Here is a 20123-nt window from a genome sequence, read left to right as displayed (position 1 = left end):
GGACCGGCACAGTTAGCTCTTGGGATGAGACACCCTAGGGTCCTGTGAGGATGCGACCTAGCACAGCTCTCAGGGCCACCCAGCAGGGCTGGTTTCAGCCAGGCTTCCTTGACAGTGGACACCGACATGTCACTGGCTCAACACAAATCCCCAGACACCAGCAAAGTCCCGGGTTATTAAACATAAATTTGAGAGGTGGCAGGTAAGCCATCACATATTACACAGAGTTGGATGGATTGGCCCAAAAGGAGGTAAGAAAGCAGGTGGAGCCTGTGAAAAGCTTTTACAGAGTTGTAGAAAAAAAGCAGTATTCAGATCATTCTAGCTTAATATCAGTTTCTTTTCAGCTTCTAAATATATTTATTTCTTTCAGCTTATGTAAAAAATTAAAAAAGAGGATGCTTACAAAATGGAAATTCTCTAAAAAACTGACAAGCTACCTGCCAAGAAACACATTGGCTAATAAGATTATCTGTTTTAGCAACTGTCACATTTAATGTTGGAGTCAAACCAGGACAGCAACACATGAATTTGAGCATTGAGTATGCAGGCTTGTTTCCCATTTCTTAAATTATGAGTGTATTTCCTAAATTATGACCACATATATCATAATAAGACCAGTTATTCATACTTCTGACCTGACATAAAGCACAGGCCATTTCAAGACAGCAAGTTTGACATCCTTCTCCTTCTGTGACTTGAATGGGTGCAGGACAGTAGACCATGTTTTTTGATTCACTCATTTTATTCAAAGTGGGGTTTTTTGTTCCAGTAGCAATAAAGTAAGTTACAGAGTTCATAAGAACAACTACAAACGTAGAAGTTATGAACTTTACCAAATAATGTGAGCAACTGTTGCAACCTCAAAAAACCAAACATTTTTTGTCACTAAATAATAAACAGAAACATTAGTAGAATTGTTGGAAAAACCCCTCTTAAAATATGAAGGAGAGGTTGAAAGCAATTCTTAATTAAATGGGCCTGATACCAAGAAAACTGTTATCCAGAATTAGAAATAAATATAAAAACATATCTGATTATGCAAATATTTGCAGAGGAGTGAAAAAAAGGCAGAGCTAGAACTGCTTACAAAGTTATCTGAACCATGCAACTGAGAGCTTCTAAGCTCAATGAAGCTTCATACGGTCAAGGGCAAGGTCACACAATCATGAACAGAACTAGTTTACAGAGCAAATCTATAGCATAGGAACTGCAATGAGTGAGGATCTAAAGGGCATAGCAGAGAACCAAGTTTGCATAAGCTTCCAGCTCTGGGCTATCCAAGTAGGTGAATGTTTTCCCTTGCATACAAAGGGCATTCACTCCCAGCTATTTTATTTCTGCATACAGCAGCAACATGCTTAATATGCTAGGTTATTACATTCATTGTAGCTAATAATATTTTTAAGGCGTTGAAAGACTGCTGGTCTTCTTCCACACTGCTACCAAGACAGAGCTTCTCTTGCAACAGCAGAGTTCAAGTCTCCCCATTTCTCAGACTCCTAGAGTATTTTTGTGGGAAAACAAAGTTCATGTCCCTTTTTGTGCCTTACTGAGAACCAGGTCCAGAAGACACTTAAAATACCATCACTGATCAATGGATCCAGTGTCTCTGGCCTGATACATATTTCATTTTGTACAGATTGACAATTAAAATTATCTAATTACCTTTGCAACACAGTCTGCAATGGCTTCCACATTCTGGCCTTGTTTCAATACATATTTTAGAAAACAGCAACCTTAAAAAAAATCAGGAGTTTTGCAGAATCTACCGCTGTCCTTGGTAAACCACACACACTTGCTAAAGCCTCCTTTTTCCTGGTCTGAATCTGCTAGTCTATGGCTTCCAGCCACTAGATCTTATCTTCTTTAGCCAGACTAAAGTGCCCATCATCAAGGTTTGTTCCCTGCATTTGCACAGGTAGGCTCTGATCCTCTGAACCATCATTTATGAGCAAGTGCAAAAATAAGCTTGTTAGATCTTGCACTACACATTTTCTACTCTTGTAATTAGTGTCATGGCTTTATCTGAACTTTCTCAAATTTAGCCATATCAATTAATGAACCATAGACATCAAACTGGACACTGTATTCAAGTAACGAATGCATTCACATCGAATTCAGAAAGATATGCCTACTTGATACATCTCTATTGATTTCTCCAAAGTTCATAAAGGTTCTTTAAGACAAAGGACTGAACTGGAAACTCAAAGAAATCTGATGATCAACAAGCTCCCCTAGTCAAATGTAATAGTCAATGTTTCCTCTTTCCTGGAGTGATCAAGGTGCTACTCACACATGATGAATCACAACTCAGGCTGTCACAGTTATCACTTCACAGAAATACATTCAATATGGACAGCTGTCGTGGTTCCTTGTCTCTCTCTCCTGCCTGGCTCACCAATAAAGTCATAGTTTGGGCCCAACATGACAACAAAGGGACAGCCTCGTGGCCGCTCACTCAGCTCCTCCACACACACACACTCTGGGATGAGGAGGACAAAGCTCATGTGTTGAGACAAAGGACAAGGAGGGTTCTTCACCAATTAAGGTCCCAGGCAAAACAGACTCAACATGGGGAAAAAATAATTATTTAATTTCACACTAATCAAACCCACATAGGACACAGACAACACACAGAGCAGGGCTTGCATATGTTACCCCACCCCTCCCTTCTTCCCAGGCCCAAATCACTTTGTTCCCGGTTTCTCTCCCTCCTTCTCCCCGGCGGAACAGGGGGACAGGGGATGGGGTTTAGAGTCAGTTCATGGGCTGGTGGTTCCTGCTGCTCCTTCCTCCTCAGGAAGAAGGATTCCTTACAGTCCTTCCCTGCTTCCCCACGGGGTCCCTCCCGTGGGAAAGAGTCCTCCACCAACCTCTCCTTCATGAGTCCTTCCCACCAGGTCAGGAGCTGTTCCAGCCTGGGCTTGCCACAGAGTCACAGGCTGCTTTGGGAACAGCCACCTCCCCTGGCGCCGGGGTCTTCCAAAGCTGCGCAATCAGAGTTCACTGGCAGCAAATCCACTAGACACAAAATTCAAGTCTACTGGCCAAGTTCACCCCTCCTAGCACCTTCAGGGAATTTTCCACCAAGTTCCTCCACGAGTGCAGGGGGACAGCTGCCATCTCGTCATGGGTTGCAGGGAAACTTCTGCTTGGGCACCTTCTTCCCCTTCTTCCTCACCAACCACCAGCACCGCTCTCCCTTCCCAGCACAGCTCTTCTCCCTTCTCTGCTCAGGTCTTACCTCAGTTCTTCCATATGTTAATTGCTGAGGCGCATCTATTGTCCCTCTAATGGCTCCTTGGCTGGGTTTGGAGCAGGGGGAGCTTCTCAGCTTCTTACTGGAGCCATTCCTGTGACCCTTCCCCTGCTACCAAAAACCCACCAAACTAAACCAGAACAACAGCGTTTTCTTTTTCCTGTACTGCTCATTGCACTGAAACACATTCAGCCTTGTGCCAACTTTGTCTGGGTAAGTGGCAACAAACAGTATCTCTGCTGAGTCCTCTTCCTTACTTAACAATGCTTCAAGCTTTCAATCCTCAACAAACCATTAGTAGCTTTTACATGTTTTTAGGATAGTGATGAGAAGCTAAGGACCATAGGGTTGAGAAAGGATGTCATCAAGAGCCCAAGAGGAATGCATCCCTTCAGTGATGAGTCTCATTTTACACTGACATTTTTCACACCCAAGAAGTAGCTTACCATTTAATGCATGTAAAACATGCGGAGTGTTGCTGGTTGATTACACAAGACTTACATTTCTGAATCAAAATACAGACTACTACTAAGTCTAATCTTCACAAAAATCAGAGGATATTACATTAACACTTTTAGCTTTATCAACCACTACTTCTATTTCATCAAAAATACATCAAGCTACCCTGACGTGGTCTGGCTTTCCTATAATTCATGTTGATTTGAACTAATTATATAACACTTCTTTAATTCATTATTAATTAGGTCCCTTATTATTGTGCCCAGAAGTGATGTCAAGCTGACAGACATGTAATTATCCAGGTCTTGCCTTTTCCCCTTTTTGAATGTTGGCACATTAGCCATTTTTGTCTTCTTTCTCCAGTATTTCAAAGCTTATCAAAAATCAACATTAATGATCCAGAAAGCTTATTGGACAGCCCTGTTGAAACTAATTATCTGGGCACACCATTTTAAAAATGTCTAAATATAGCAGCTACTAAAGAGCAACCCCTTGAGTGCCTATTACTAGAAGTTACTTCATTGACTTCCTATTATACAATTATATAATAGATACATCTTTTAATTTTCCTATTTTTTTTACATCACTTAACAATTTAACCATATCCCTTTCATATCAGACCAATAAATCTGTTAAGACTTTCTGACTCTCAAGTAATTCAGTGCGTCTTACCAGCCTTAGTTATATTCACTATCAGTCTTGTTTCCATTTTATTTTCCTCATTTTCCTTCAGATTTCTAAAATATACATATTATTTAATTTTATATCTCTACTAGCTGTTCTCAGAACATGGGCATAAGTTTTTAAACCATGTGGCCTTTGTTAGTACTGAGCTAACGTGTAAAATTTCTATATAGCCCACCCAAATTCTTTTTAATTTTCAAGCTTTTCTTTTTAACCTGACTAAAACTCCCAAAATAATCAGTTCATCATTATTTTCTATTTTAAAAATATGTGATTTGGCCTTAAAAAAGAGTCAGTCCACCTTTTCCCTACCATTCAGTATTTTGTAGACCTCTATCATAAGCCTAAATAGACTAATAGAATCCCAGGCTACTCAACCCATCCTTACTTCTACTGAAACTACCCATGCCTTTATCTTGTTTGCCCTTCTCTAAGCTTTTTCTCATTCTAATATGCTTTCTAATAATTTTATTTTTTTAAAATAGGAGGACCAGAATGGTCCAGAAAATACAAGTTGTGGGTAAACAATTGAGGCAGCAGCATACCTGTCTTCTGTTTTACACTCTTCCTTTCTCAGTAATTCCTAATACAGACTTGATTTTGTGACAGCTACTGAGCTTTGAGCTGATTTTATTTTTTAAATGGAAGTATGATAACTCTAGAATCTCACTCCTGTCTGATTCAGCACAGATAATACTTGGAAAGAACTCAGATCCGTAATTTTTTAAGTGAAACTAAGCTCACATACACCACTTCACATTTATCTTCACCACAACAGTTGCTTGGGGTGTGTGGGGTGTTGCCAGTGAGTCTAAAACTTCCTTCAGGGGTTCAGAGCCTAGCTTTCTCTTTACTATCTCAAATAATCTAATTAGGAAGCTTTTCTTTCTCAGTTTCCAGCCCCTTTTCCAGGCCTTCTACAAATAAGTTGAACAGTGTTTAACTGGCACAGCTTTGTACAAAATGAAATGGAAATAAATCTCAGACGTTTCTGGCTATGCTACCAGAAGCTCTTGCCATGCTTCAGGAACCAGGGCTGCAGGGCTACTTCTCAGCCACAGGACATGGCTTCCCAAACTCCAAAGCCCTGACTACAAATCATAGTGAGATCAATGCTGTATGTCAGTCCCATTCTTTCTCCTGACCTTACACTTCTTCTTTGCTGTGGTTACTGGAAGGTCATCAAGGAGTGTAAGCCAAGAAAAATAGACCAAAACCCATGTTCTGTGAAGACCACAACTGCAGGCAACAGAACAACACACATATGTGCAGATAAAGTCAGTAATCCTTCTGCCAAAGGCTGTTAGGAATAAAAAAACAGCCAGCTCAAATATGCTGCTGTTCCTTCCCAGAAACCCAAGCAAACCTTCGTCCTCAAGTATGAACAGAGCCAACTCAAACTTCCAGCCACAAATCTAAGAAACTCAGTTACCAAATTTTAAAGTAACAGATTTCAACACACCCAATTCATAGACACAAAGTCCAAGTATTTTAAACCTCCAGAAATATACCTGTGCATAACGAACAAGAATCAAAATAAACTCAAGAATGTTAATAAATAAATAAATAAACAAACTATATTAGGTAAGAATCTTCTTACAAGAGTAGACAAGCAATAGCCTCATTCTTGGTGGTAATGAGTGACTAATGGACAGCACACTTGAACATTAGCCCCTGTATCCCCTCTCTGCATGTCATTCAGCTTGTTTTTCACAGTTGGCACAAACTGAACTTGGAGCACATCCAGTTCTCAGTCCAGGTGTGCTGCTCCTGAGAGCACTCTGCAGGAGGCCACATTTCCACAGGATTCACAGCTCTGCAGCAAATCAGGAGGGCAACTGCTACAAAGCCCTCTGCTGACTTCAGCCCTTAAGATAACAGAATCTTTGGAGTTGGAAAGGACATTTAGAGGTCATCTAGTCCAACCACCTCTCTAAAGCAGAATAATGCTTCATTTCAAATCTGTCCATGCACCTTCCCCTCACAGAGGGACCTGGGCTATTGGGAATGTCACATGGATTCAATTCATGGAAGAAAACCTTTTTCCATCTGACAGTCTTTCATTTTCAGTGTTCAACCTCCCCTACACCCAGCCACTCCAGATTCCAGTTAGGTCAGGCAGATCCCACTCTTCAATCACAGTGCAGTACTTCCAATGTGCCTTCATAACACAATAGGGATAATGGCATTCTGTTATCTTAGAATATTAAATTGAAGCAACTTTATCTTAATCAGGATGTCTGTCCCTAGCACCTACCTGATATGCTTTCCATATTTACCCACATGCTGTGAATGAAGTTGTTTTTCTGGACAGACTCAGTACCCATGTGAAGCACTGGAAAAAAAAACAAGCCAACAAACCAAAACAAGCCTCACAATTGTTTACCAAGAGGCACTAAAAAAAAAAAAGTGCCTGTCCTTACTGTTTCAGGTCAGAGTTCAGGACATAATTTGGTAGATTAGGTTAAGATTTAGGACTCTTAACACAAAATCTGCCGTACACATCAGTCACAAAAACTCTCCAATACAATATTAGCTTCTTCCCTACAAATAATGGACAGATGCTTAGAGCTAGTAGTCTTGTTTTGTACCACCATTTGAGGTTTTCTGATACAGTCACTGATAGACCAGTTTGTTTAGAAATCCACTTTTTAGTGTCTAAAACATATTTCAGATTCCCTTTCAGCAGCTGATACCCAAGAACCATTTGTAAAGGTGAAAAGCCTCCAAAGAGCACTTTATAGTCCAAAGATTAAGATACTTCCCTAAGTCTAATTAGGTAGTAAATCATAGGTCTGCTACCAATTGTAGACTATTTAGAGAGGAGAGAAAAGATGCATCTTGTGCTGTTTTCTCCTTCCCTTCTTAAAAAATTCCTTCCTGAAAACAAAGGACCACCTTACTCTAAGTTGTTTTTGTTTTTTTTAACTATTCTTTTTTAAAACAAATCAACACTTCATAGAGAAATGTATATGGCCAGAAAAATATGTAATCATGTGTGTTCCTAACTATGTATTTTGGAAAAAATGATTAAAAATCATTCAGTCCCAAACAGATATACTACAGCAGGCTTCTCTGCTAATTTCCTCCTCTTCTTTATGTCTCCTCAACTAAAATCTTAGAAAGTTATTAATGCCAAAAAATGTCAGTAATTTCAATATTTAGACAAAGATAGCACAGCCAGAAATTACCTGGTGTCAAGACAAATCTTAGGTGAAAATTAGTAGAGTTTATACAGTATTTTACCAGATTATAATAAAGTCTCAAATTTCCTCTTGGACCGTTCTCCGATGTTTGTACTTAGTCCAAAATGAAGAGATCTCATTTCAATAATTGATAACTGCAGTGAGAATCATCTAGAGTTCTAGATTCACACAACATTAAGAGAAAATCTAGCCAAAAGCTTGTCTAGTTAGATCACTTTAACTTATGCTTTAGACCAAGTGACAGAGTTTCAGAAAGAACAGGCTTTTGAGTCAGGCACTCTTTTATTGAAGGAGGAGATAAGCAGTAGTGGCTGTTCCAAAGACACAACTTTATTTTGCTTTGTCAAAGACTAAGTCCTTAACAATGGGATGGTGGGGGGGAAGGAGCAACAGAAACATGGACCAACACAAGAATGAAAATAGAATTTCAAAAATGTGAAGGACAATATAAATCCAGAGCCAAAGGTTTAGAACAGGTGGGAAAATACCTACAAACTAGAGCTAGTTTTACAAATTTCATAATGCTGAAGTATATTTTCATTTCACAACTGGATTCACACACTTATACTGCTTTAGGGTAGAAACTTTTAACTTGAATTCTAGTGCTCACTGAAATGACACCTCCACTAGAAAGTGCTGTTGATAGCATTTATCCAGGCATTCAGTTGCCAACGTCAATAAAAATGTGTACACAGCAGGCTGATGGGGAAGAGTTACTAAAGCAGGATGTTGTATCAGCAGAAGATACATGGATAAGCATGGTTATTCTCATAGGATTTGTATCACACTAAGGGAAACTAACAGCCCCTTTTAAAAAAAGAGAGGTGCTTTAAGGCAATGTTCCCAGTGCTCCATCACATCATTTCTGTGTTGCACATACTGCATTCCTGGTTCTCTGTTGTACTTTCATCATCTGTTCTTCTGCATGGCAATTTTTGCTTTGTCCACTCAATTTTTGACACCTGAATGCTGATGATTTTGGATACTGAAATGAGCATCAAATGATTGGATGGCAACACAAACCTGGAATAATCAATAATGACTGCCTAACTTTCAGGGGCAGAAAACTAAGACCCAGTACCTGTCAGTTAAATTCACTGTATCTCAAAGACATCCGAATCCCACAAGCTGCTTTGTGCATGGAAAAATGGATAAACATCATGTTCCACTCGCGTCCCCCGCTGCAATCAGTCAGCAGAAATGGTTTGGGATCTGGAAAGCCTGGAGGAAAAGCTGGCACTACCTAGGCATGCAAGGTCTTCAGCACACATTTTGTTGCACAGGCTACTCACAGTGAGCAAAGGCAAAACAAAAAAAGACACAACACAAAAAAAAGAAAAACAAAACCCCCAAAAAAACCCACAACAGAACAACAAACAAACCAACAACAAAAAGCCAACAACACATGAAAGGATGATCATCCACATCAGAGTGACATTTACAGCAATGATGCATATCTTGTTTTTAATTCTACTTTTTATCTCTGCTATATTGCCTCTGATTATAAAAACTGAAACTAATATTCTTCCCTAATTACACAAGTCCTGATGGACCTCTGGAACTGGGGACGTATCATAATTTATGCCATGAACTTTATGACAAGGTGAGAAGGCAGAGTCAGTTTTCTGTTATCAGTCTATTCCACTGGCAAGACTGAATTGCCAAATGAGCTTCTCAAGATTCCCTGGCTTTAAATTTAGATTACATGCTTCAAGACCACCACAGAAAGTAATTGCCTCTCAAAACAACATAGACCAATAGCAGTGAACACACCAAAGAATGCCAACAGTGTTGATATTACAGAACCAAACATTTTGATTGCTGGTACAGTATGCTGTATTTTAGCTGATATTTGCCAACAGCATTAAATAAAAAGTGCAAGTATTACAGGTCAGGGAGTAAAAAGCATAGGGATACCAATTGCTGGAGAAGCCTGTTACAAGAGCAACTTCCAGAGCACAGTCAGGTGCCATATGACTGAAAAAGCTTTTGAAAGAGGTGCACTTGCATATTACGCCATAGTTATTAGTAGTGCTTTGCACTCTTGTGAACAGGACTTCTCTTGTAAATTAATTTTAGTTACCTCTTCACTAGAGGTCAGAATGCTACAAGGTAATATGGCAAAAAGGAAGGATGGTCCTTAATTGTTTTGGAAGTTTAAATACATAGTGACTTTCACCAAGGAAAGCTTCGTTTATTTTTTTTTTATATAGATATTCTAGATATATATGTGTGTGTGTGTGTATATATATATATATATGTATAGAGAAAAGAGGCTATCTTGCTTTAGTAGGCAAAGGCAAGATACAGTTAACATGAGCTACACAGATGCAGAAAACTTCATACTTCCATAGTAAGTGAGTATTAACTATGGTTTGTACTCTGGCAACTAGGAGACTATAGTTCCAACCCAGGATGAATAATCTATGAAAAATAAAAAAGTGACTGATAGCATTTAAGAGCGTTTTATTCTGTATTGCTTTTTAGTCTGAATTTGTTGCCCCAGAACTGTAATGTTGATTTGATACTTACTTGTTTTAGCCTATCTTCACTTTGATACTGATGTATTTTAGTCTGTCCTCATAGATCCATTTCAGACGTTTCTGTTTGTGACCACCACAGCAGGAGTTTCTGCTTTTCCAGCAGTTTCTTCTTTTTCCAGCAGATCAAGATTAGCTTTCCAAAGGTTTGCGGATGTTGTGGCTCCAAGTGCAAGGCTTCATATAAACAGCCATTCCCAACTAGATATTTATAAACTTAAGACCTGGGAAATTATAAGGAACAAAGTCTGATGTTTTCTTATGAAGAACATCAGAGCAAAGCAGGGGCGTTCTTTGTTTCACAGGTGACAACAGCTTCACATATCGTAAGTACTGCAGGGAGAATATGCAAGAATAGCATTCCACAGTTGAAACTAGTGGGATGGGATTTGTCTGGGTCCTCAGCAGATGCTGTGCCAATTTCAACATTGTTAATTTATTATGAGCAGCAGTGATCCAAACAGATACATTATTCATAAGAAAATCAAAGGGCCAAGAAAGGGGACCACATATGATTACTTGTTTCAGGCCTCTTTGCAGAGATGATTGTATCATAAGAGAATTGTGCCAGCCAAGACACTCTACAAATTGGTAGAGAGCCAGACTGCAGAGCAACCAGATTCACACTTAAAGACAGACACTGCAAGTTCAAGTAATTGTGTATTTAGACCATGAAATGGACTTACCAGAAGACCATTTATAGTGTCATGTTTATCCTCGGTTGACAGATTCTTTGCATAAGGTCAGGTTGAATGTAAGTTACTGGGTTTTATGTACGGATCCTTTGCCATTTTTGTACACACTCAGGTGTTACTCAAAATACAGCATCTATTGTCTTCTTGAACCTGGCCACTGCACTAACACTACAGCCTCAGTCAGGCCCTGGGCTTATAGAAAAGTCAATGCTCAGTTACCTACACTGAAATTACAATGCATGAATTCCTAAATTTAAGTCATTACAAAGAATTAATTGAAGGCCAGTAAGATGAGCACTGAAACCAAAAAGCAATGGAAAAAAGGAAGAAGGGGAAGAGACAGAAAGAGAGGTTAAGCTCTCATGGATGGAATGAATGAAAAAAGAAGGTGTGCAAATAATAGCTTCTAACCACACAACTTCCACAGATAGAATAGTTCAGATCTTGCCTCAAGCCTGATTGTGTTGGTTCAACATAATCTATAAACTGACACAGGTAAGCTAAGCAGCCATAGACCTGCATAATTTGGTTCAATTTGATACCACCACACAAATTTAACTAAAGCAAAAATAAACAGCAGGCTTAGAATCACACCCTGTTCAATTTGGCTGAGGAGCAATTACTACCTGAGACCATGCTCCATCACCAGCATTTGAAATAAGATATCACTTAGTGACAATAGATTAAAACGCTCTCTGGAGCAAAGACCAAAGCTCAGACCCTCCTCCTCCAGACACACACCCTGACAGAATGTTACGTAAGTAAACTTAAGCAAGAAGGTAGATAACATCCTACAACCTCACATGGCCTAGGCAGTATTACATATAGGTGGATGCTCTCATTGTCAGATAAATCTGTATTAAAGTAGCAGAAGCTGCTACCTGTAATGGAGCAATCCCTACTTTGATCCTGACAAGACCCAGCTCCTAAAGAGGTTTCAAGGGTGTGAATCCCAAGCAGAATCAAGTATTTACACTCTGATCCTCTGAACTGAATGACAAATGCTTATGTCATCATCACCTTTCACATCTGCCAGCTTAGCTGACTCTCTGGCTCACACTGATTACCATTCTAAGGCACTGGCTATTTCTTTAAAACAAGTAGCAAGAGTAGTTACTTAATTCAGGGATGACAATCTTGCTTCCAGAAGAGAGTGTTGTAATGCTGATATCATATATTTGTGCTTCCATTTGTGAACCTAGCTAGAGATACCAGGCCATGAATAAATTAGGAGTGTCAAACAATACCAAAAGATGAACACCTCAGATGATTAATCCCCTGGTAAACAGTTACATCCAATTCATTGTTGAAAAGAAAACAAATCTACCCAGTATAAACCAAACCTATGCTGCACCCAGAGGCCACTTCCAGGCCTGTGAGAGGTCTGCCAAACAAGTCAGGACATTTGTTCCATAAAAAACAAATTAAGTACAAAGCAGATATTGTAATACCCTTCAGCTCTCGAATACCTGACAAGCTAGGTTTTACAAAGGTACAGACTTGACTTTCCATAGTTAAGATAAACACAAGCACTAATCTTGGGTTTCTAAACATATTGTTTATTTATCGTTAAACATTAACATCTGAATAGAATCTGCAAGCATGCAGTGATGACCTTTCAGTGATGTTTCTGTTTAAACTGAAGTCCACAGTAGCCACATGTTCCAGTCTTTGTATCTTTGTCCTGCAAAAATATAAAAGCTGCTAGTTTCACTTTATAAAATCATCAGAAACTACAAATTTCCTCTTATGCGTAAGTGCCAACTTAAAATGGATTAATATAGCTGAAATGCAGAGTTTAATCTTATTTGAAACACTAGAAGCAAGGTAGTTTCATAGTTATTTGAATACAGAATAGGATTTGGCATTTCCAAGTTATATCTAGACAGGAAGTTTGACCAATAATGTAAACTGACAGAGTTAGTTGCAGGAAGGAGGAAATTTCAGTAGGCTTCAGTGAGAAATTCTAAAAGAAAATGTTCTGAAGAAAAGGAGCAGTTACTACTGTATAAAATCTTATTCTTCTGTCCAAAAGATACATTTTTTAAAAATTTTAGAAATGTGACTGTGAGCTGCTATTGTAGTAATCTGTTATTTAGCGACATACCTATTTGCAGTCATGAAGCAAAGTAAACTCATGGTTCCCCTTCCGTATTACAGGATTGAGGATAAGAAGACATTTATTCCTCACTGATTCTATGACTATGATTGAAATGTTCAATCTTCAGAACTAGCAAGATTACCAAAGACTGAAAGAGGGGTTGGTTTGTTTTTCATAGAATCATAGAATGGTTTGGGTTGGAAGGGACCTTAAAGATCATCTTGATCCAACCTCCTGCATGGGCAGGGACACCTCCCACTAGACCCAGCTGCTCAGAGCCCTGTCCAACCTGGCCTTGAACACTACCAGGGATGAGGCTTCCATAACTTCCCTGGCAAGCTGTTCCAGCATCTTTTTCCTCTTGAACTTGCAAGATTCAAAATAAATTGCACATTCCTAAGAATACTGCAAATGTACCCTTGATCTACACAGTGGCATTTAAATTATTAGTGTTTCAAAACACGGCAAGCATGTTGGTTTTTGCTCCAAAGCATTACTTGCTCATATTACTTCAGTTAATTTATTTTTTAAAAAAACATTATTATCTCATCAAACAAAAATTTCAAAACAAAATTTCTTAAGCTTCAAATGGAAACCCTCTAACTCTTGTGATTAGAAATCTTAATTATTAGGGCCCGAGTAAAATTAGCACCTTGGGTGATTACTTTTACTTTGTTAAACTATCATGCCAATCTTACAAACAAGAATTTACAGGCAAAACATGCCAAATAAAGATATTACCAAGTTTATGTATACTTTAGGATGTCCCAAAGCTCCACCACCTCCATCACATGATATCACTCTGCTTTCAACTTGACTCACAGGCTGTTCGGCTATCAAATCAATCGCAAAGTTCTTGTTCACCTGTAAGAGAAAAAGGAAGCTTTCAGATACCTTCCCCACTGAGACAGAAAGGAATTGCTATTTACTACCTCCCCAAGTTTTTCTACTACAGCCATCTTGAGAAGATCCTGCATAGGTTTCCTCCCACCTCCTGCACCAACTCTTAGGTTGAGCTATAAGCCAGATCAGTGAACTACACATTAAGCTCTGCAAAAGGAACCCCCTTCCCCTGACACACAGGCCACAACAGTGCTCAGGTTTACAACATGACCTTAGCAGATTCAGCAGGTAGGTAAGCAGGAAAAAGCAGCTAAAACCAGACGATATTTAACTGACACTGCCTCTATATTGTGCTTCGATAAAACTGCAGAAGACTCACTGCTGATAACTAAAACATAATGGTGGGACAAGTATGGTCAGGAGTGAGATAAAACAACTGCTGGTTATTTAGAGCCTCCTGCCATGTACCTTATTCCATCACCACACAGAAATCTCAGGAAAACATGAATATGGTACCTAACATCAGTCAGAAAGGCAAACTGCTCAGCATTAGAATAAAGAAAAAATCTCTAAATTTCACTATGCCACTTCATAAATCCACCTTATACATGCTTCCTGAATATGCTGATAAGTAGGGCTTTTTCCTAGATCACGCCTACGTGGCCCAGCAAATGTATTCACCTCTGGACAGGTCTGAACACAGCAATGTTCACCACTGCAGGACCTACAGCACCCAGCCACTGCATCTTCCTCCCTCATCCACATCAGCTTCTTCCAACCTGGTCTGCACCAGCACTGAGCTGACAACCAACCCTATCCCTCAAGTAAACATGCTCCAGGAAGGGCCCATTTTCAAAGGTAACATTACACATGCAAGAGTATATAATAACATGTACACCCAAAGAAGGCATTATCTCCTGCTCTGTGCATAAGGTTCATAAGCATGCTGGTACTAGAATGAAGATGAGCTTCTTAGGAAAAAAAAATAGCTAAATGTCCATTAAATGAATCCCTAAAAACCACAATAGTATTTTTGTATAGTTCTCGTACACAACTTCAGACTTCAAGATCACCTTTTGCTGGAGAAGAAGGAACTATGCCGAACTGAAAACCCTGGGTGTTCCTCACCACAGAGTGTGAACTCCTGCAGCATTTTAAGTGGCATTGTCATTTACTTATTTCCTGTGTAGAATCCCCATTTTTGCCACACAGCACGAGTTAAATTGTGTCCATGAAAGAGTGAGGTGAGCTCAATACAAAAACTCAGAATAATGAGTTCAGGTTAATTCAGGAAGGGAACAATCATAGACAACTACACAGAGAATCTACCACACCTTATATTTAATGCCTCTATTATAAATATACATCTATAGCACAAACACTAAAGAATTAATCAGATGCTCAAGCATGAAAGAACACCATTTAGCTGAAACAAAGACTGTTTCTCTCCCAAAGGCTGCGAGATCCCTCATGGAGCTGTGCTGCTCACATATTAGACAGAACTTGGTGCTAACAAATGTAAATTTCACGTACTAATCTACTGATTAGCAACAGGCCTACAAGCTAACTTCACAGTAGTACATTTGGCTGATGATGGTGTTATCAAACTTTGCCTTTGAGACTCTGCCATTTCAAAATTCTCTGAATTTTAGTTTTATTTGGTCATATCATTGTTTCAGCAAATGCTTCCCAGGCCCTGGAAATGAAGTGGCCTCTTTAAAAACTTTTTGGGTAAAGATCAAGATTTTAACTATGCAGAAACAAGTAAGCTTCAAAACACACATTTAAACAGACATATAAATGCACAATTCAGCAGAGCATTTAATGATGTGATTTTTCTGAACACAAATGGCACTGTAAGCACTTAACAGGTATATGCTTAGCCTCAAATTTTCCAAATTTGCCAAAAGTAGAGAGGTACACAGAAGCTGTCTTAAAATAAGACTTTTCACCACAGTGAAAAACAAAAATGCAGAAGCCCAAAATCCAAACCAGCCTGGGTTTGATAGGGTTTTTTTGTTTTGTTTTTTGTTTAGTTGGTTTTGGTCCTGGTTTTGGAGTTTGGCTGGTTTGTTGATTACTTTTTAAAATTACAATCAACTTGAGGATATCGATATCAGGTATAAAAACACCACCCCCCCCACCTACACACCTTGAGTAAAAGTAAAGAGTTACCTCTTTTTGTCGTCCAACAAATCGTACTCTTCTATAATCCTTTTCATCATAGACCTAACGTACAAAATAATCTTTATTTTAAAAGCAACGACCATAAATAAAGAACACAAAGGCTTACAGCACTATCAAGACTAAATAGCTTAAATAGCTTCCTCAGTTTCAAGTGTTGCCATCACTGATTACAAGTATGCACAGCACAGGAAAAGTAGCTTTATCTCACGAAGGAAAAGATACTTAAAGCAGAAAAGAAGGGGTGTTGTGGTGGTTTAAAGCCAGTAAGAGGCAGGCACCGGAACAGGTTGTCCAGGAAGCTGCAGACACCCTGTCCATGGAAGTGGGCCAGGTTGGATGGGGCTTTGAGCAACCTGGTCTAGCGGGAGGTGTTCCTGCACTACATGATCTGCCCCTTCCAACCCAAACCACTCTACGACACAGATGCCTTAGCTCTGAGAGAGACAAACACAAGAAATATGACTTATAACGCTGTTCCTTGATCCCACGCTGCCATCTGTAAGGTGAACGAAGTGAGGCCATTCCAAGTTTTTCATCACGATTTACGCTCGACTGCCGTGACCGCAGGGAGCCCCCCCCCCCTCCCGCAGCTCCCCAGCCCCTCTCCCTGCGCACACCTCCCGGTTCCCACGCGCAGCCTTCACACCGGAGCACAGGTAAACCGGGCGCCAGAAGGCGCCGACACGCGGGTCCGTCCTGCCCTTCCGCTCCCCACCTGCGCCAAACGCGGGGCTCGGGCCGCGCAGCGCTCCTGACCCGGCCCCCGAGCAGCAGCCCCGGCTTTGGCTCCTCAAGCCGCCGGCACCTCGTGCCCGCGCGTCTCCCCGGAGCACTCGCTGCCGCCCGAAGCGGCGCCGCAGCGCTGCCGCTCGCCGCCCCGGGCGGGCCGTTCCCGGGGCTGCAGGCGCGGCGCTGAGACGCGGCCCGGCCCGGCCCGGCCCGGCGACGGACGGCCCCGCTCCCCGGGAGGCTGCCCCGCGCGCTCACCTGCCCCGTGTGCGTGACCAGCTCGCCCGTCGCGGAGGCCCGCACGCCGTAGGGCCGAGCCGGGGCCGCCGCGGCGGCGCCGGGGCCGGAGGGCGGCAGGCGGCCCAGCGCCCGCAGGCGGCGGAAGGTCGCCGCGGCCGCCGCCATCTTGAGGCCGGCCACGTGACCTCGCCGCGGCGGGCGCACGCGCTGCCCTTGCCCCGCCCCTCCCGCCGGGACCGGGGCCTGCGCGTGCGCGTGCGCGGCGGCAGGGCGCGAGGCGGCGGGCTGCGGCGCGAGGCGGCGGCGGGGCCGGTCAGTGCCCGCGGCCTGGGAGGGGCTGCGAGGGGTGGGGGGGGGGAGCGGGGGCGTCCGTCTGTCTGTCCGTCCTTCCGTCCGTCCTTCCGTCCGTCCGTCCTGACTGCGGCGCCGTCCCCGCAGGGCGCGGGTCATGCTGTCCCTCCTGGCCAGGGCCGCCGCCGGGCCGCTCGGCGGGCTGGGCCGCTCGGCCCTCTCCTCTCTGGTCCCGCCGTGGAGGGCGGCGGCCTTGGCCGCGGCGGGGAGCCGGGCCCCGGCGCTGCGCTGCGGGGCTGCCGCCGCCCCCCGCGGCCTGCTGGCTCCGCCGCCGCCGCCCGGCCCGCTGCCGCCGCCGCTCCTGGCGGGGCTGAAGACGAAAACCGCGTTGCGAAGGCGCTGCAAAGACTGCTTCGTCGTCCGGCGGCGCGGGCGGCTGTACGTGCTCTGCAAGGCCAACCCCCGGCACAAGCAGCGGAAGCTGTAGCCGCGGGGCCGGGGGCTCTGCGGGCGGCTGGCGGGGAGGGGAGCCGTGCGGGCCCCGCTCCCCGCCGCTGCGAGGGAGCGCTGTGTCTGCCCCGGGCCTGGGGAGACCCTGCCCCCGGGCCTGGGGAGACCCTGCCCCCGGGCCTGAGGAGGTCCTGCCGCTGGGGACACGGCTCGCACGGGGTTGCCGGCGGCGACCCTGCTTTTCGTCTGGAGGCGAACTCGGAGCCAGTCGAGTTTTTGACGGCGCTTGCCCCAACTTCGGATCGTGGATGCTGGGAACTGAAATGGGAAGTCGCAGCTTTCGGGACCTCTTAGCCACCTTAGCCGTGAAGCCTTAACCTGCCGTCACCTCGCTGCTCAGTAAGGGCAAAGCCGAATCGGGCTCTGAGGTGCTTGCGTGTTTCATTAAAGCAAAATGAAAATAAACACCACTGATTGTGAATTATTGCGGTATACTGTTAATCTTTCTTGAATAAACCTAGATGTTGAAAACTGTGATAACAGATCAAATAGTTTCAAGCTCGGGTGGGCTGTTAAGCAGCAAATAATATTAAATGCGTTATATTGAAATACGATGTTTCAGATTTTGTCTTGGTTCACAGGTGAGGTAAAAAGTCTTAAGTACTGAATGCAGCAGACAGTCCCATGTAGCTTCAGGAATACCAATGTATGGAATGAGTTTGCCATCAGATTAAGTGAGGGTCTGCGGTTTTTTTTAAGGAAGGTAGTTAGCAGCTAGCCTTATTGCCTCCCAAACAGTTCATCCCACAGCTTGGTTCTGTCAGAAAAAAAGGGGCAGCTCTCCAGTACAAAACATGCTGTAAGGGTGGGTTGCTGGGGCATTGTTCAAATCAGGGCTTGCTTGTCAAGAACAACATCAGATGGTGAAGAGGCAGTTGTGAGTGCAAGTTCCCAGGGTTAGGAGAAGCAAGTGATCTCTGGCCAGACTTCTTTAATAGTGTGTGGGACTTAGGGACAGATTTACTCATGCTGGGTCAGTGTCTGTTAAATGTGGTTCTATGCTCAACAGCTGGGAGTGAAATTCAGGATTATTTATAAGGAGAGGGAGGCACAAGTTAGTGTTTTCACCTCCCCTTTTAACCTAAGGCTTAAGGTTTTTTACAATGCCAACTCAACGGCCTATTTCAACAACTAATAATTAGGAAAAATTGTTTCACAAAGCCATGTGAAGTAATTTGAATTCAGATGTTTACTGTAGCTGTAAATTACTCATCTGCCATCACCTGAGTGGTCAGTTTGTGATACTTGGGGTGGAGTGTTCCAAAGAATGGAGCATTCACAGTCATCACTGAAACAGCCTATTTGGTTGTGCTAATAGATTTTGGAAAGAGGATTATAGGATTAGAAATGAGAAGGCTCTGAACTGTAATTGTACGTGGCCATTGACTTGCTATATAATTTTGAAAAAACAATTTTGCATTTGTCTCAGTTTCTCCACCTGTTAGGCAGGAGTATTGGCTCTCACACTTCTAAGTACCTTTTTTTCAGTTGATGTCCACAAACTGTTAAGTGTTCTAAAAAAAAAACCCGTATTCTATAGCTTTCTGTAATTCGGATGACATGAGGAAGGTGAGTAGAGCTGCTGGTGGTGTGTGTTTATTTTAGGCTTATTTACAGCTCCTACAAAATGAGAAGCTGAAATAATGTCAGCCAAGTAGCGTATCAGTTGGTAGCTAAGGGTTCACATCCTTCATTACAGACTTTCTGAACATCGTGCCACTTACAGCATTTTTTAAAGGATAGAATACACAAATGCTACTTAAGATACCCAGGCAAAAAAAATTAGTCCTGGAATGCTAAAAATTCAGATCTGTAGTAGTTCCATAATTGTATGTGTTTTTTATTTCTCCCTCTTCCACAGATGTTATGTGGGCAGAGAATGAAAAGGAGAGGAATTATGAGGAAGGTGCAGCTAGATTGTAAAATGTTTAGGGGGCAAATAGGACCAAATCACTCAGGAGGAAGAATCCATAACACTGAAAATTGAAATTAGACTGAACTAAAACACACTGAAATAACTAAGACTCATCCTCCAATTAAATTTTCAGCTTTTGGTTTCTTTCTGGTTTTGTGTTTAGGTTACCCCTTCCAGAAATTCTTCATTCTTCTTCAAGTCCCCACAGTAGGAGCATGACAACTGATGTCACCTGTGACTGTGTCCATTGTAAAGTTACGAAAATAATTTGCAGTTGTGAGTGACTGAACTTGCTTAACTCTTTGGGACTCTTCCAGGAAATGAGACTGTCAGATTCCTGATATGCAACAGGAAGAGATTTATTTAGGTCAACTGCAGGATAAATCTTACAGTTCAAGCATGTTAACAACTGTCAGACTTTGTCTGTAGTTGCCTGTATGGGAATTACAGCATTGGTTGCT

At 42.3% G+C, this 20123-nt stretch overlaps 2 protein-coding genes across 2 annotated transcripts; one reads left to right on the top strand and one right to left on the bottom strand.

Annotated features, from left to right (window-relative positions):
• Positions 1-12384: 12384 nt before the first annotated feature.
• NDUFS6 (NADH:ubiquinone oxidoreductase subunit S6) lies at positions 12385-17411 on the bottom strand. Its single transcript, XM_051611438.1, has 4 exons — positions 16965-17411; positions 15966-16019; positions 13689-13811; positions 12385-12530 (listed from the first exon to the last, which is right to left on the bottom strand). The coding sequence occupies exons 1-4, from the start codon at positions 17394-17396 to the stop codon at positions 12465-12467; spliced, it is 675 nt and encodes a 224-aa protein (XP_051467398.1). The 5' UTR covers positions 17397-17411; the 3' UTR covers positions 12385-12464.
• Positions 17395-18168, top strand: MRPL36 (mitochondrial ribosomal protein L36). Its single transcript, XM_051611439.1, has one exon. The coding sequence runs from the start codon at positions 17395-17397 to the stop codon at positions 17722-17724; it is 330 nt and encodes a 109-aa protein (XP_051467399.1). The 3' UTR covers positions 17725-18168.
• The last annotated feature ends 1955 nt before the right edge of the window (positions 18169-20123 follow it).

The sequence above is a fragment of the Apus apus genome, chromosome 2, assembly GCF_020740795.1.
Source record: "Apus apus isolate bApuApu2 chromosome 2, bApuApu2.pri.cur, whole genome shotgun sequence".
In the NCBI taxonomy this organism is placed as follows: domain Eukaryota; kingdom Metazoa; phylum Chordata; class Aves; order Apodiformes; family Apodidae; genus Apus; species Apus apus.
Note: the sequence above shows the minus strand (reverse complement) of the source record. Positions and strands in the feature narration are given on the sequence as shown.

What these genes read in the sequence shown, in the direction of transcription:
- MRPL36 (XM_051611439.1), top strand. Translation starts at nt 17,395, where the DNA reads ATGCTGTCCCTCCTGGCCAGGGCCGCCGCCGGGCCGCTCGGCGGGCTG.
- NDUFS6 (XM_051611438.1), bottom strand. Translation starts at nt 17,396, where the DNA reads ATGACCCGCGCCCTGCGGGGACGGCGCCGCAGTCAGGACGGACGGACG. An exon ending in TGGTCACGCACACGGGGCAG is followed by an intron (nt 16,020 to 16,964) that starts GTGAGCGCGCGG and finishes TTTGTACGTTAG; the next exon opens with GTCTATGATGAAAAGGATTA. An exon ending in TTGTTGGACGACAAAAAGAG is followed by an intron (nt 13,812 to 15,965) that starts GTAACTCTTTAC and finishes TTTCTCTTACAG; the next exon opens with GTGAACAAGAACTTTGCGAT.